Raw genomic sequence first — 17,134 nt, 5'->3', positions numbered from 1 at the left:
AACCACAGAGAGGGGGAACAGCTCATGTAAGCCAGTTGAGTGAATGCAGCAGGTCTCCAGTGGGGGTTTCAGCACCTCTTGATTGGACAGCTCCCTGCTAGCATTACAACTCAACGGTCTAAAATGAATCTCTTTGGCTGTAATCACATTGACTGCTCTGTTTGTGCAGTCAATATACGGTGCTGTATTGGCTGTGCGTGTGCGTGCACATGCGTGTTTGCATTTGTGCATTTAAGGAGCTAATGAGCTAATGAGCCTGGCCATATGCAGCAGACGGCACAGCATCCATGTCACACAGAATGCCTCCTCACATTACTCTTAACAGACTGACCATCTGACCAGCAGCACCACAGGAGGATAGAGGGGAGAGGGGAGATGGAAAGGTGTGAGAGAGCGAGAAAGGAGGGAGAGGAGAGTGCCCAATTTTCATCTATCTGTCACTGCCCCAATTTACACCCTCTAATATGCATTTGGCATGGTTCACATTTGCACTGAAAGAAAACCCACATGCGTGCATGCACACACAGCCTCAATCACAACCAACCAGCCAGCCTCAATCACAACCAACCAGCCAGCCTCAATCACAACCAACCAACCAGCCTCAATCAAGACATTAAGCAGCCGTGGAGTGAGAGAGCGGACAACTGGGACTGTAATTAGTTGTGATTAAGGAGCTGTCTGTCTGTGTAGAGGAGAAGCAGCAACAGTTGGAGGGAGAGTGGAGACGAGGAGTGAGAGGACTGAAAGGTCCAGACTCTGACTCCTCCCTGATTCCCCCCAGGCCTCTACCCTGCCAACAGCTGTCAGCTGGGAGGAGAAGAGAGAGAGAGAGAGACAGAAACAGAGAGAGATAAAAAAAAAAAAGATGTAAGGGGGGTTAGGAGAAAGAGAGAGAAGAAGGACAGACTCTTAACTTTCAACAAGAGAAGGCCAGAAACGACCTAGAAACGTGCAATAGTATGCGATATGCGGTAATGTCATGTTCTCTTGCTATCTAACCTCAAAGCAGAGGCAATGATATTTATTATATGGTGAACATGGAGAGCTGGGATTTGCAGTGCTCTTTGATCCTTCAGCAGCCCCTCTTGGCCTCCTCAGCTTTCTGGCAACACTGTCTCCGACAGAGTAAGACGTTAAAGTGAATGGAATCACGTATTAGCAGATGGGCTGCACCAGTAGCCTTCTGAGGATGAGTGTTATATCCAGCCCAGCAGTAACCGAGAAGTCCACCACCTGACCCTCTCTGGGAGGCCATTACATTGGCTCATTAATTGACCTATTCCATGTTAGCTGGAGACTTAAACTTTAGGCTCTTTGTTCATTACAGATGTAGGATTTTAACTTGACCCAGGTTTTCACAGTAAAATAATCATGCAGCAACAGGATTTGAACTTTTGATGTTACTTGATCAGTGGTTAGGCTATTAGCTGGCCAAAAGTAGGCTACATGACAAGTGCAATACTGTTAATATAACCATGAGTTAGTGTGGGTTTTTAGTGAATTTTGTAAATCACAAGGCTCATCTGCATTTCCTGTGGTGCAGGAAAATTCTCAGCAACAAAAATGATCAAATTACGATCCTACATCTGTAGGATCCCATGCTCTCTCTCCTCACTCTGCATCTTCCTGGCTCACTGCAAGATGGAGTGAACGGGTAAATATGTTTGATTATTTATGATGAGTGCAGAGTTAGAATGCAGTCAGCTCCTTTCCCTCCGCTCAGTTTGGATCCAAGCTATAGGACCACCTCAGGACCATGTTGTGTTATTCATGAAAAGGTCTGGAAGTGAGAGGGCCATAGTCAAATGCAGAGCATCCAATCCAACACTCTCACACACAGCACCTATTAACAAGATCAATGTTGAAAACGAGAGACACTCATAGGTGTCCGATCCTCAGATGCCTAGTTCAGTGATTAGCAATGTGGATCATCAGAGTCTGGCACTGCGCTAATGCTTCCGGCTAGGAAAATCTGTTCACAAAGATTCATAAATAGAGAGACATATGTGATCATATCCCAATGTAATCAAGGGTTGAAATGACTATATTTTTGTCAAATACTATCGGTTTGGCCTTCTTGCGGTCAATTTGCAGAGTACAAATTATTTATAATTATGTTCCAGCCCCCCGACCATCCGCTCAAGAAAAAATCATCCCGCGGCTGAATGTAATTGGGGATCCCCTGGTGTAGAGGGTGTGGGATGTAGATTATAGCTATTACATGCTTTAACATCAGTGTGCATTATTATAGACCAGTTAGCACTGTTTGTATCATTATTACCATAATTATGATCCATATCATCATGGCCTGTCCATGTTTAACTCAAGACTAACAGGAAACAACAGACTGAGAGAACAGAAACACAGTGGGGAGTGTCTTTCTCAGTTTCTCCAGTTCCTCTCCGCCCCTTTCATGTCACGGTTAACTAAGCCAGAACCCAGAAGCAGACCAGGACACGGTACGTGAGATAAAGGTGAGTGTTTATTGTTAGAGTCCGAGTGAAGCTGAATAATCCAGGGAACAGAGCGGGTGGCGTGGATGGGTTGTTGAGGGTGCGGTGGTTGGTCCGGTACTGGCTCGGCAGCCGCCGACCATCAGGCAGAGGTTGGGTGAAGGTTCCGGGTGAGAGACTGCAGACAGAACAAAACGGGGGTCAGTACACAGCAAGTCAAAAAGGTGCAAAACAACAAAACTAACACTACTGGCTCAGAGACTGATACGCTGACAACATACTGTTCATGGCTAACGATCCGGCAGGAACTGGAAGTTGGGCCAGAGCCTAAGAAGGGTGATGATCAGGACCAGGTGTGCAGATTGCTGATGGGATGCAGGTGCGGAAAAACCAGAGCGCTCCCCGGAGCGTTCCCGAACCCTCGGGAAACTGGAGAATACGAGCAGGAACACTAGTCACCAGACCGGACCCGACTCAGACAGCCGGGATCGTCACAGTACCCCCCCTCCGACGAACGCCACCGGGCGGACTTCCCGGAGCGCCAGGATGGAGGCGGTAGAAGTCACTGATGAGGTCTGCGTCTAGGACCTGTCGCCGCGGAATCCAACTCCTCTCTTCAGGGCCATACCCCTCCCAGTCCACGAGATACTGGAAACCCCGGCCCCGCCGTCTGGAATCCATGATGCGACGCACCGTGTAGGCAGGACCACCTCCGATCATCCGAGGAGGAGGAGGAGGAGGCGGAGGAGGCAACAGAGGACTGAGGAAGACAGGCTTGAGGCAGGAGACATGAAAGGTGGGATGGACTCTGAGCGTCCTCGGTAGTTTGAGTCGAACTGCCACTGGATTGATCACCTTCTCCACCACAAACGGACCAATGAACTTCGGTAACAACTTCCTAGACTCAGTCCGTAACGGAAGATCCCGGGTGGCCAACCAAACCCTATCTCCGATGGTATAGGTGGGAGCGGGAATCCGGCGACGATTCGCCTGGAGCTGATACCGGTCCGAAACTCTAAGGAGTGCCTTTCTGGCCCGATGCCAGGTCCGGTGGCAACGCCGAATATGGGCCTGAACAGAAGGCACTGAGAGCTCCTTCTCCTGAGAAGGAAACAGGGGAGGTTGGTAGCCATACAGGCACTGGAAGGGAGACATCCCAGTGGCAGATGTAGGAAGAGTATTGTGGGCATACTCAACCCAAGGCAACTGAGAGACCCAGGAGGTGGGGTTGGAAGAGACCAGACAGCGTAGCGTTGATTCCATCTTCTGGTTGGCTCTCTCCGCCTGACCATTGGATTGGGGGTGAAAACCAGATGTGAGACTGACCGTAGCTCCAATGGCCAAACAGAAGGACTTCCAGACAGCAGAGGTAAACTGAGGGCCACGGTCGGAAACGATATCACTGGGCAAACCGTGGACCCTGAAAACCTCCCTAACCAGGATCTCGGACGTCTCCGAGGCAGAGGGAAGCTTGGCAATTGGCACAAAGTGGGCGAACTTGCTGAATCTGTCCACGATAGTCAGAACGACCGTGTTCCCCTCAGAAGCGGGCAACCCCGTGACGAAGTCCAGGGCCAGATGCGACCATGGTCGCCGGGGAATAGGAAGGGGGTGAAGTAGTCCAGAGCTGGGCCGATTGGTACTCTTATTCTGCGCACACACTGGACAGGCAGCAACAAAACCCCGAGTATCCTCGGCCATGGCAGGCCACCAAAAACGTCTGCGAAGAAACGCCATAGTCCGAGCCACGCCAGGGTGACAAGCCATCTTGCTGGCGTGGGACCATTTGAGGACAGCAGGACGAACCGACTCAGGCACAAACAACCGACCGGGTGGACCGTTACCGGGACCGGGCTGAGTCCGAAGGGCCGCCAGCACCTCCTCCTCAATCTTCCACATAACTGCTCCCACGACGCAGTTCCGGGAGAGGATTGTCTCGGTCTTGGACCCACTCTCCTCCGTCTTGGAGAACATCCGGGACAAGGCGTCCGCCTTGCCGTTCTTAGATCCAGGTCGGAACGTCAGGGCAAACTTGAATCGTCCGAAAAACAACGCCCACCTGGCCTGACGGGAGTTGAGACGTTTAGCCGATTGCACGTAAGCAAGATTCTTGTGGTCCGTCCAGACAATAAACGGTTGCTCCGCCCCCTCCAACCAGTGGCGCCACTCCTCCAAGGCAAGTTTCACCGCGAGAAGCTCCCCGGTTACCCACATCGTAATTCCTCTCCGCAGGCGAAAGGCGACGAGAGTAGTAGGCGCAGGGATGGAGTTTACTGTCCGTGGAGCATCGCTGCGACAGGATGGCGCCAACTCCCACATCAGACGCGTCCACTTCAACGACGAACTGACGGGCCGTGTCCGGTTGAGAGAGAATCGGTGCGTTGGTGAATCGCCTCTTCAAATCCAGAAACGCTCGATCCGCCTCCGGATTCCACTTGAAGGTCCTGATGCTGGAAGTCAAGGCAGTTAACGGAGCGGCCACACGGCTGTAATCCCGGATGAATCTGCGGTAGAAATTCGCAAACCCCAAAAATCTCTGGAGCTGCAATCTCGTACCGGGCTGGGCCCATTCCAGAACCGCTCTAACCTTCTCCTGGTCCATCCTAATCTCTCCCCTGGAGATGATGTACCCGAGAAAGGATGTCGTGTGGGCGTGAAACTCGCACTTCTCGGCCTTCACAAACAGGCGATTCTCCAACAATCGCTGCAGAACCTGCCGGACATGCTGGACGTGGTCGGAAGGTTCCTTCGAGAAGATCAGAATGTCATCCAGGTAAACAAACACAAAGAGACCGATCATATCTCTCAGGACGTCGTTCACCATACTCTGGAATACCGCTGGAGCATTGGTCAGTCCAAACGGCATCACCTGATACTCGAAGTGACCCATCGGTGTATTGAAACCCATCAACCACTCGTCCCCCTCTCTGATCCGGACCAGGTGATACGCATTGCGTAGGTCTAGCTTGGTGAACACCGTAGCACCCTGTAAAGAGTCGAAGGCAGAACTCATCAAGGGCAGGGGATACTTGTTCTTGACCGTGATGTCATTCAACCCCCGATAATCAATACACGGTCGAAGAGAGCCATCCTTCTTACCCACAAAGAAGAATCCTGCCCCCAGGGGTGATGACGAGGGACGAACGAGACCAGCAGCTAGGGACTCCTTGATGTAGGTCTCCAACGCCTCACGTTCAGATCGGGAGATACTGTATAACCTTCCCTTGGGGTAGACAGCTCCAGGGACCAGGTTGATGGCACAATCATATGGTCGGGTGGGGAGGGAGTGACAGAGCCTTCTGCTTACTGAAAACTTCCCCCAAATCGTGATATGTCTCGGGAACCAGGGACAAATCTGGGGGTTTAGCCTCAATCACCTGACTGGGAACCGAATGGGGGCAGGCAGTCTTGAGACAGTTAGCATGACAATCAAGGCTCCAACTCGTTACCTTGCCCGTCACCCAATCGAACGTGGGATTGTGTTCCTTCAGCCAGGGGTATCCAAGGACCAGAGGAACATGGGAAGACGGCAGAATGAAGAATGAAATCATCTCAGAATGATTCCCCGACAACCGCATCTTAACCGGGTTCAGTCCTCATCGTGATACGTGCCAGACTACTGCCGTTCAGAGTGGTAGCTTCAATGGCTTCCGGCAATTGCTCCTTGGAAAGCCCCCAGCTGTTCCACCAACTCGGCATCTAGAAAGCTTCCATCGGCACCTGAATCGATAAAGCGTTAATCGCTAAGCTCTGATTCCTGTTCATAAGGGTAGCCGGGAAACGGGGTCTGACAGAGGTATTGAGAGGTCGAAACTGGCTCGCTAAAAGTCCTCCCAACTTTAGCGAGCCGCGCAGTTTGACGACCCGACTGGATCCTGAGAAGCTGATCGGGTTGGACGGAACCCATTGCTTCTCCCCTCCTTCGCTCTCGGACTCGATTATCCACCCGAATAGACAAAGCTACCAAGCTGTCCAGGTCACTAGGCTCCGGATAGGAGATCAACTCATCCTTGAGCTGCTCCGACAGACCCTGGTAAAAGGCCGCTTGCAGAGACTCCTCGTTCCACCCACTCTCCACAGCCAACGTCTTGAACTCGATCACGAAGTCGGCCACGCTGCGAGTTCCTTGGCGAAGCGAAAACAGGCGCCTAGCTGCGTCCCTCCCTCGGACGGAATGGTCGAAGAGCTTCCTCATCTCGGCCGTGAACCCCTGGTATGAAGCCATGCAGGGATCCTGTCGTTCCCAAACGGCTGAAGCCCACTCCAGCGCTCGACCACGCAGCAACTCAATCACAAAGGCTATCCTAGCCTTGTCTGTGGCATAAGAGTAGGGCTGTAGATCGAACACTAGTCCACACTGCATAAGGAAGGAACGGCATCTTCCCAGCTCTCCCTCATACTTATCCGGCGTCGGAACCTTGGGCTCACGGATGGACACAGCTTCAGAAGCGGCAGGCGAGATGGGTGAAACCGGTAGTGGATCCTCCACCGGACACTTGCGTTGGTTCTGGACCTCCGTCAGACCGGTAGAAAGGTTCCGAACTGACAACGCGATCTCCTGTAGTACCGTGCTATGATGGCCCAACATCTTCTCCTGCTGGGTAATAGCATGGCGAACAGAGTCCAGGTCCGCTGGGTTCATTACTGGCCGGATCGTTCTGTCACGGTTAACTAAGCCAGAACCCAGAAGCAGACCAGGACACGGTACGTGAGATAAAGGTGAGTGTTTATTGTTAGAGTCCGAGTGAAGCTGAATAATCCAGGGAACAGAGCGGGTGGCGTGGATGGGTTGTTGAGGGTGCGGTGGTTGGTCCGGTACTGGCTCGGCAGCCGCCGACCATCAGGCAGAGGTTGGGTGAAGGTTCCGGGTGAGAGACTGCAGACAGAACAAAACGGGGGTCAGTACACAGCAAGTCAAAAAGGTGCAAAACAACAAAACTAACACTACTGGCTCAGAGACTGATACGCTGACAACATACTGTTCATGGCTAACGATCCGGCAGGAACTGGAAGTTGGGCCAGAGCCTAAGAAGGGTGATGATCAGGACCAGGTGTGCAGATTGCTGATGGGATGCAGGTGCGGAAAAACCAGAGCGCTCCCCGGAGCGTTCCCGAACCCTCGGGAAACTGGAGAATACGAGCAGGAACACTAGTCACCAGACCGGACCCGACTCAGACAGCCGGGATCGTCACATTTCAATTCAATTCAATTCGAAGGGCTTTATTGGCATGGGAAACATATGTTTACATTGCCAAAGCAAGTGAAATAGATAGTAAACTAAAGTGAAATAAACAATTAAAAATTAAGAGTAAACATTACACTCACAAAAGTTCCAAAATAATAGAGACATTTCAAGTGTCCTATTATGGCTATATACAGTCTTGTAACGATGTGAAAATAGTTAAAGTACAAAAGGGAAAATAAATCAACCTAATTTTTTCTTCACTGGTTGCCCTATTCTTGTGGAAACAGGTTACAAGTCTTGCTTCTGTGATACTCTGTCATTTCCTGAGATTCTGTGAGTGAATGAGAGGGAGGGAGGAAGGAAAGAGAGAGAGGGATGGATGGAGAGAAAGAAAGAGGGCTGCTCTCTTTCATTTCCTGAGATTATGCATCTCTTAAATCTGTTTATCTCTCTGTCTCTTTAGCGTAGCCTCTGATAACAGTTGTGGAGGGGTACAGTGCTAACACACACAAATGCCTCTACTACGGACTCTGCTGCTGTGTGGGACTGCTAGATATCCTCTGACAATAGTCTTATTGATCTGCTACCACAGCCTGCACTGACATCTCTGTGTTATTGTCACGTGCTCTGAACAATTGAATTGAAGGCAGCCCCAGTGTCTCTGGCTGAAGTGGGTGTGTGTACTGTTTGTGTCCATGGGGATTTCACGTTCGTTGAGTAAAGGATCGGACCAAGGTGCAGCGTGGTATGCGTACATGGTTGTTTATTATTATAAACACCGACAAAATAACAAAATGCAACAGAACGTGAAGTTCAAAAGGCTAAACATCCAACAAACCAAACATAAACAAGATCCCACAACATAGGTAGGCAAAATGGCTACCTAAGTATTATCCCCGATCAGAGACAACGATCGACAGCTGCCTCTGATTGGGAACCACACCCGGCCAACATAGATATACACATACTAGATATACCCATAGATATTCACACCCTGACCAAACCAACTAGCGATCTCTATGTCAGGGCGTGACAGGGGAGCTGCAGTGGTCACCCTGACAGTGTTCAAGAAAGGGAATCAATCAGCCAGGGAACAGAGGAGAGGAGAGATTACGGGGGAGGAGGAGAGGAGAGATTACAGGGAGAGGAGGAGAGGAGAGACTACAGGGGGAGGAGGAGAGGAGAGACTACGGGGGAGGAGGAGAGGAGAGATTACAGGGAGAGGAGGAGAGGAGAGACTACAGGGGGAGGAGGAGAGGAGAGACTACGGGGGAGGAGGAGAGGAGAGATTACGGGGGGAGGAGGAGAGGAGAGATTACGGGGGAGGAGGAGAGGAGAGATTACGGGGGGAGGAGGAGAGGAGAGATTACAGGGGGAGGAGGAGAGGAGAGATTACAGGGGGAGGAGGAGAGGAGAGACAACAGTGGGAGGAGGAGAGGAGAGACAACAGTGGGAGGAGGAGAGATTACAGTGGGAGGAGGAGAGGAGAGACTACAGGGGAAGGAGGAGAGGAGAGATTACGGGGGAGGAGGAGAGGAAAGATTACAGGGGGAGGAGGAGAGGAGAGACAACAGTGGGAGGAGGAGAGGAGAGACAACAGTGGGAGGAGGAGAGATTACAGTGGGAGGAGGAGAGGAGAGACAACAGTGGGAGGAGGAGAGGAGAGACAACAGTGGGAGGAGGAGAGATTACAGTGGGAGGAGGAGAGGAGAGACTACAGGGGAAGGAGGAGAGGAGAGATTACGGGGGAGGAGGAGAGGAAAGATTACAGGGGGAGGAGGAGAGGAGAGACAACAGTGGGAGGAGGAGAGGAAAGACTACAGGGGGAGGAGGTTAAATTTAGAATGCTGCATAGATATGTTATGGGTTATGCTAACTCCATCTCTCTTTGTCTCTTTTCTTTCTCTCCCTCCATCTTTCTGTATTTCTCTCTTTTCTGTCATCTCCCCCTTTCTCACACTCTTCTTCCTTTCTCCCTCCGTCTCTCCCCCCATCCCTCCCTCCCTCTCTCTCCCCTCTCTCCCAGGTACATGCCTGATTCTGGGCTGCATGATCTACCCAGATGGCTGGGACAGTGATGAGGTGAAGAGGATGTGTGGGGAGCAGACAGACAAGTACACCCTGGGAGCGTGCTCCGTGCGCTGGGCCTACATCCTGGCTATCATGGGCATCATGGACGCCCTGATACTCTCCTTCCTGGCCTTCGTCCTGGGAAACCGTCAGGATGGGCTGATGGCTGATGAGCTGCTGGATAGTAAGGACAACACTTGATCTAAGATCAGTTTGGGATTTTAGGTCGTTATGAATAAGATTACATGGACAGGGGGGACCTGATTCTAGATCAGCACTCCTACGCTGAAATGCTTTGTGAATACGAGCTGTGGACTTTCCTCATATTTTTTTTTTTTTTTTTGTCATTTAGCAGACGCTCTTATCCAGAGCGACTTACAGGAGCAATTAGGGTTAGGTGCCTTGCTCAAGGGCACATCGACAGATTTTTCACCTAGTCGGCTCAGGGATTAGAACCAGCAACCTTTCGGTTACTGGCATATGAGCATGCCATACAGAGGCTGTCTCACAAAGTGATAGTTGAAGTCTGTGTTAGGTCATAGAGCAATGTTCTTCAGCCCTGCTCCTGGGGACCCACAGGGTGTCTATCTGTCTCTGAAGGGCAGCACCATACTGATGTGTTAGTGCTGGGTGGGAACAAACACCTGCACACCCTTTGGCTCTCCAGGACCAGGAGTGAAGAACACTGTTGCACAGAATAACAGAACCTCTGTAACAGAAGTCTGAGCACCCTCTCCTCCAGACCCTTCCACATCTCCCATATCTTGGGGTTTAGTGCATTTTGGCTGATAAATACAAACTTCTTATCAACCCCCTCCTCCAAAGCCCATAGCAGGGGTGGGTGTGTATCAAAGGTAACAACAGTAACCCTGCTGTCAGAACCATCCCACACGGTAGACATTCATATTCCGTCCCTTTTTATGCAAGCATTTTCAGCATAATTTCACAGACATGAGCCACCACCAATTAGCATATTTTAACTGCTTCTCACATAACACCTGCTTGCTGTTATTACCAATGGGATTGGGAATTGGTGAGTCAGAGAGAGAGAGAGAAGAAAACAAGATGGCGGAGTCAAAGAGAGTGGCTAAAATGACAAGAAGGGGGGAAGGAAAAGAAAAAAGAGAGAGATATAAGATGGAAGAAAAAAGGGAGATAATTTAGGTAGTCATGAAATACTAATGGCTGTTTACACAGCTTGGCTGTCAGCCTGTCTAAATGAATCACAAGAGCTGGATCAGCATCAGCTAGGGCTGCCTGTTGGGGCAGGAGAACGCTGTGGAACAGAGGGAAGAAGCCATTATCAGCTATAGGACAGGAGGAGAGAGAGGAGTGAGAGAGAGAGAGAGTGTCTCAATTGGGCACACATTCAAATTTAGTCAAGTAGGCTCTGCTTCCAAAATCCGAGACACCCTCAATTATCAATATTAGTGTTTCAAGATGTCTGACTTAACATTCTCATCTATAAGACGAGCGAGAGAGAGAGAGAGAGAGAGAAAGTGAGAGAGAGAATACAGTGATTGATTCTCATTTCGGCTCATATTAATATTCTGCCAGAATCGTGAGACCTCCATCATCAATATTACAGTTTCAGATGTCTGATTTTACACAACACTGGATTGTGTGGTGTATATCCCAGGTGGTAAAGTGATTAATTGTTCTGTTGCAGTAATGTATGTGTCATCCACTGATTAACTATGTTTATAGAGGAGGCCTCTGAGCCATTTAGATAAGAATGTCATTACCTTACTACTGATTGGTGACTTTTCCTCATTACTGCCACCTTCTGGTGTGTCTCTGTTACTACAAGTACAAGAGCTGTAGTGGTATTCATAGAGATGTTACCAATGCTAACCTCTCGTTTCTCTCCCCACAGAAACTGGTAATTCCATATAAACAGCCATATACAGTACAAAGGTGTGTGCTTTTTGTGAATGATCTGATATACTTTCATGGGATCAATATCCATATGCTTATTTTGCCATTGGTAAATCTAATTGTGTTCTTTGTTCACAGGTGTTGGTGCCCATCAGAGGTAAAGATAATGTAACACAAAGTTCCAGCTTCATACCCATCACTCTGGAGGGGGAAAGGAGAGCTACTGCTGTTGGAAAGAACAGAAGGAGAAAAAGACGAATGAACAAATGTAAGAAAGGAGACACATCCACTCCAAGAGAACCTACTTTGTAAAGACCTACGGCCCCTTTCTCATCCACACATTACCTTGATATTGGCAACAACATCTCTTGAACCAATGAACCGTTACAGATGGAAGACCTCACATTGTTTTATGAAATTAAATCGGCCACTGAATGGACACAGTAGGCCGGTGCATTAACGGGCGGCAGATAGCCTAGCGGTTAGAGTGTTGGGCCAGTAAACAGAAGGTTGCTAGTTCGAATACCTGACCTGACAAGGTGAAAATAAATATGTTGTTGTGCAATGCACTCAACAGTAATTTGCTTCAGGGGTGCTACACCACTATGGCTGACCCTGTAAAACTGCACCTATCCAGTATATGTGACAATAAAACATATATTACCAAGTCATATGAGGCAAGTTTTTTGTTCACAGTCGCATCATTCAAGGCCCTATCATAGAAAAACACAAACAAACCCCAAGGGGTGCACAATTTGGTTTTTGCCATAGCACTTGACACAACTGATTAAAATAATTAACAAATCATCAAGCTTTGATCATTTCAATCAACTGTGTAGTGCTAGGGCAAAACCAAAACGTGCACCCCTTGGGGTCCCCAGGACCGAGTTTGGGAAACGGTGAACTAACCCATGACCACACTATGACCGCTAGGCTACAGCATTGGATTGTTCAGACGTCTGGTCAAACAGAGCTGTCTTCCTAACTCACCTCTGGACCACACGTACCTGAACTGTGGATTCCTTCTAGACTTGTGTTCCACTCTTTGCTCATCATTGTAAGACTGTTTACAGCAGGTGAGCAGGGGCCATGAGAACTCTGTAAGCACTGTTTGGCCTGCTGAGCCACCGTACTGGGCTCTGCACTGGAAGGGTTAGTGCTACCTGGGAACCTTCGGACGTCCCTACACGAAACCCTAACCTTTACCCTTACCGTTTTAAATTCAACGGGGTGACATCAGAGTTGGGACGTCCCAGGGAATCAGTTTATTGGAAGAAAACGGCTGAAAAGAGAGTGATGCTCAACCACTGACACCACATTAAATGTGACTAAGTTGAAGGTAAAGAAGAAATGTTGTAGCTGTAATTAAGGATTGTTGTGACAGAATCAGAGAGGTAGAGATCAGAGTCAAATAGACCTAGTCTGTATAGAGGTCTCTGGTAGAGATTAGGCCGCCAATCATAGTGTCCTCAGCAACCCTGGAGAAAACCATGCCGAAGAACAATGCATTAAGTAGGAGAATAGGCCTGTATAGTAAGAAATAGAAATAGCTATTCTATGTACCGGTATACGTGTTGGAATATTATTTTGTCTCGACTATGATATTTACCATTGATGCAGTATTTTAAAGCTTTTGATTCACTTCAGATGTGTGTCATACAATGTATACAGACAGTATTGTAGAGGGGTATTTTACTATGGGAAGAAGTGTTTCCATAAAGTGCCGCTCAGTGTCTTGAATTGTATTATCTGGGAATATAACCTTGGAATCTGTCAGCAACTTTATCACTGGTAGCAATGTGTAGTTAACGGAAAGTCATTCTTGCTCTCTGTCCAGCACATTTGATCAATTCATAAAATCAGACAATTTCTTGAAGGTCAAAATGTGGATGTTATGGCCCTTTAAAGGGTCAGTTGCCTCCAGAGCCCATGTAAACTTAAGTCATGTAGCTTACCACTGCCACACACAGGGCTGCAACATAACTTTATAACTATTATGTCAGCAGTATACTGCCAGCAGCATAGCACCCTGCATCCCACTGCTGGTTTGCCCCTGAAGCTAAGCAGGGTCGGTCCCTGGAGGTAGACCAGATGCTGCTGGAAGTGGTGTTGGAGGGCCAGTAGGAGGCACTCTCATCTGGCTAAGAAGATCCTAATGCCCCAGGGCAGTGAAGGGGACATTGCCCTGTGTAGGGTGCTGTCTTTCAGATAGGATGTTAAACGGGTGTCCTGACTCTCTGTGGTCATTAAAAATCCCATGGCACTTATTGTAAGAGTAGGGGGTGTTAACCCTGGTGTCATGGCTAAAGTCCCAACCTAGCCTCCTAATTGGCATATATCAGCTGATGTGTAAAGCGCTTTGAGCACCTCAGTTGGTAGGAAAGTGCTATATAAATCCACTCTTATTATGTCGTCCCAATAAATGTGCCTAGTGTTCTTATAGGGCTTCTTGGCTGAAACAAGCTCAACTCAACATGTGAACCACAGGAGGCTGCTGAGGGGAGGACGGCTCATAATAATGGCCAGAACGGAGCGAATGGAATGGCATCATTTCATTCCACTCCAGCCATTACCACGAGCCCGTCCTCCCCCATTAAGGTGCCACCAACCTCCTGTGATGTGAATATATCCATTCAGTCCAAACCCCACTTACATTATTATACAGGCTATCTGGTCTGTAAGCAGTGATATGATCCAGGCTGTTTCCAAGTTAATCTGGAGGAGTTGACTGCATGAAAAAGCACATTTACGGGTGAACACTGGAGTGCACAGTGCGAAAATCTCTGCACACGTCGAACACTGGAGTGAACAGTCCAAAAATCTCTGCACACGTCCCGTACATATCCGATAACAGACCACTTTTGTGTGCAGACATTCACGGACATGTATATGTAATTGTTATCGGAGATGTACGGGACAGTGTTCGACCCGTAAATGTGCCTTTTCATGCAGTGTGTGAGTGTGTATGAAATAAAGAAGTCTGGGATAAACTAACGAGAAGTGAGGAACCAAGGAAAGGGGTTTGTCCCAACCATTCCCATGTACATAAAAACATGTAAACCTTAGAGAGGGTCAAAACAGGGGGGAGGTAAATAAACTTTAAAATGTACTCACTGCTTTATGTTTCTTTAATGGTGTTTCTTTCAAATGTAATGATGTGAGGAGTTTTGCTTAAGTGTTACAATCAAAGTCAGAGCAAACCCAACAAGAGAAAGGCACTCCAAAATATAGTTGTGTGTTGTGTTGTTGTAAAGTTTTGTCCCCATGCACTTGTAACCATGAAGAAGCTGCTAAATCCTTGCCAGAGATGACATGAAATCAATCACAATACAACTACATCAACTACCACATTATTACATAAACATACATTCTGTACATCTAAGAAATTACCACACAGAATAGACTGGAACAAATTGATCATCTGATATTCATCCTCAACATATTTGCAGGGATTTTTTAAATGTAATTATCTTTTTGTGGTTCCCATGAAGATGCTTGCTGTAATAATGTATGAGGGCTTACCATAAACAATCTCTATATGTGATGCATGTGATGTTAATGCAAAGTGTAGTATTTTAAACTTAATGGAATCAAGTGCCATGCAGAGTATTTTATAGGTTTGTGCAATGTCCACATTTGTGCAATGTCAAAATGTCATCCTCAGTTTGTGTGATTGACAGGAGAGATGATCAGAGGGGCAGAGTTCTCAGTCCCATAATTAACACAAGGTCCTAAGTATGGATAGAGTTTATCAGTGAAGGTGTGTAGCCAGTGAAAGAGTAGATATGAGACCTGGCCTCCACATCATAAAAGGAGACCTGACCCTCCTCATAATCCACAAACACTCCCACCTTCTGGGGCTTCTCTCTCAGGGAGAGGAGGACAGGTGGGGAGGTACAGGCTAGGTACTTATTCCTTTCCCTCAGTGTCACAGTCCAGTATCCATTTCCAGGGCTCAGTTTGATATTCATCTTCCTGTTGATGGACTCTCTGGCCACTCCTAAATCCCAGTTAGTCTTCCCCTGAACCATCACCTCATAGTAAAATCTTCCTGAGGAGAAGCTTTTCTTTCCAAGAACACAGAGACAGGTGGAAAACCTCTCTGGGTTATCCAGACTATCTTTTTTTACGTCTTGATATCTCACTTGTTTCCAATTTGAAGACAGGATGATATGGGGGTTTGCTGTATCAGGGTCCAGATTCACCTCCACTGCATACTGCTGAACCCTCTTCAACTCAGCATTACACGTCCTAATTTCTCTCATAAGTATCTCCTCCAGCTGTGTTAAAACTCTCCTCACAGTCCCATCACACAGACCACTGTGAACACTGATCCTAGACCAGTCCTTGGTGGGTGGAGGGGTGCACATGGATGGGAAGCTCTGGAAGAAGTGGAGGTGGTCCTCACTGTGTGAGAGCTGCTCCAGCTCAGTGCTTCTCCTCTTCAGCGCAGTCATTTCCTGCTCCAGCTTTTTAATGAGCCCTTCAGCCTGCCTCTCCACTGCTTTCTGCTTCTTCTCAATCACCTCAATGAACTCAGCCTGGCTTCTCTCAATGGAGCGCACCAGAGCAGTGAAGACCTGCACACTGTCTGATATCTCTCTTTCTTGCTGAGCTCTACTGAGTGTTTGATCTCCTTAGCCTTTCTATATTGTGTATGCATCTTCTGATCCACCTCTGCCATCATCTTCCCCAGTTCAGCCATCTTCTCTCCACACTCTTCCTCTAGAGGGGCAGTGTCAGGAGTCTTGTGGTCTGCCTCATTGCAGAACTGACACACACACACACACACACACGTCTGGTCAGTCCTACAGAACAGCTCCAGGAGTCTGTCATGCTTCTTACACATCTTGTCTTCCAAGTTCTCCACAGGGTTGATCAGCTTGTGTCTCTTTAAGACTGTGACTCTCTGATGAGGCTCCAGGTGAGTCTCACAGTAAGAGGTCTGACACACTAGGCAGGACTTCAGGGCCTTGAGCTTCATCTCAGTGCAGAAGTCACAGGAGACTTCTTCAGATTTGGCAGGGAGTTGGTCTGAGCTGCTGGTGGATTTCACTTGAACTGATTTCCTAAACTGAGCAGCCATCTCAGAAATGAATATGTTGATGAACAGATCTTGTCTCCTATAAAATGTATTTTTACACATGGGACACTGGCAGATGTCATTGCCATCCCAGTACTTCCTGATACAGGCCATGCAGAAGTTATGTCCACATTGAATAGAGACCGGCTCAGTGAACACATCCAGACAGATGGAGCACAGGAACTGCTCTTCATCAAGGACACTGCTGGAGGACGCCATATCTAGACAGAGACCAAGGTAAAACCATAAAGCATTTCCTGGAATCAGTAAACTCTTGATAGTTTGCCAGCATTGCCTTACGGGCAGACTAACCAATCTCGATACAAGGTGTTACCATGAAACGTAGAAAATAGTTATATAACCAAAGGAAGAAGAGTTAACGTTGGCCTACTGTAGCAAAGAAAATAGGAGAATACATTAACAGTGTAGAGCTGATCTTCAAATGTCCATGTTAATGTCTCTAC

At 48.2% G+C, this 17,134-nt stretch overlaps 1 protein-coding gene and 1 pseudogene across 1 annotated transcript in view; one reads left to right on the top strand and one right to left on the bottom strand.

Moving 5' to 3' along the window:
* The window catches only part of LOC121579068 (LHFPL tetraspan subfamily member 3 protein), a 37,193-nt gene extending 23,375 nt beyond the window's left edge, over nucleotides 1-13,818 (top strand). The window contains exons 2-4 of the mRNA XM_045221485.1: nucleotides 9,666-9,893; nucleotides 11,586-11,626; nucleotides 11,726-13,818. Coding sequence (XP_045077420.1) covers nucleotides 9,666-9,893; nucleotides 11,586-11,605 — 248 coding nt within the window. The 3' untranslated portion in view covers nucleotides 11,606-11,626; nucleotides 11,726-13,818. The remainder of the gene's footprint in view (nucleotides 1-9,665; nucleotides 9,894-11,585; nucleotides 11,627-11,725) is intronic.
* An 878-nt stretch (nucleotides 13,819-14,696) lies between these two features.
* On the bottom strand, nucleotides 14,697-16,889 carry LOC123491249 (annotated as a pseudogene).
* Nucleotides 16,890-17,134: the final 245 nt, after the last annotated feature.

This window comes from Coregonus clupeaformis, chromosome 7 (assembly GCF_020615455.1).
Source record: "Coregonus clupeaformis isolate EN_2021a chromosome 7, ASM2061545v1, whole genome shotgun sequence".
Classification (NCBI taxonomy): domain Eukaryota; kingdom Metazoa; phylum Chordata; class Actinopteri; order Salmoniformes; family Salmonidae; genus Coregonus; species Coregonus clupeaformis.
Note: the sequence above shows the minus strand (reverse complement) of the source record. Positions and strands in the feature narration are given on the sequence as shown.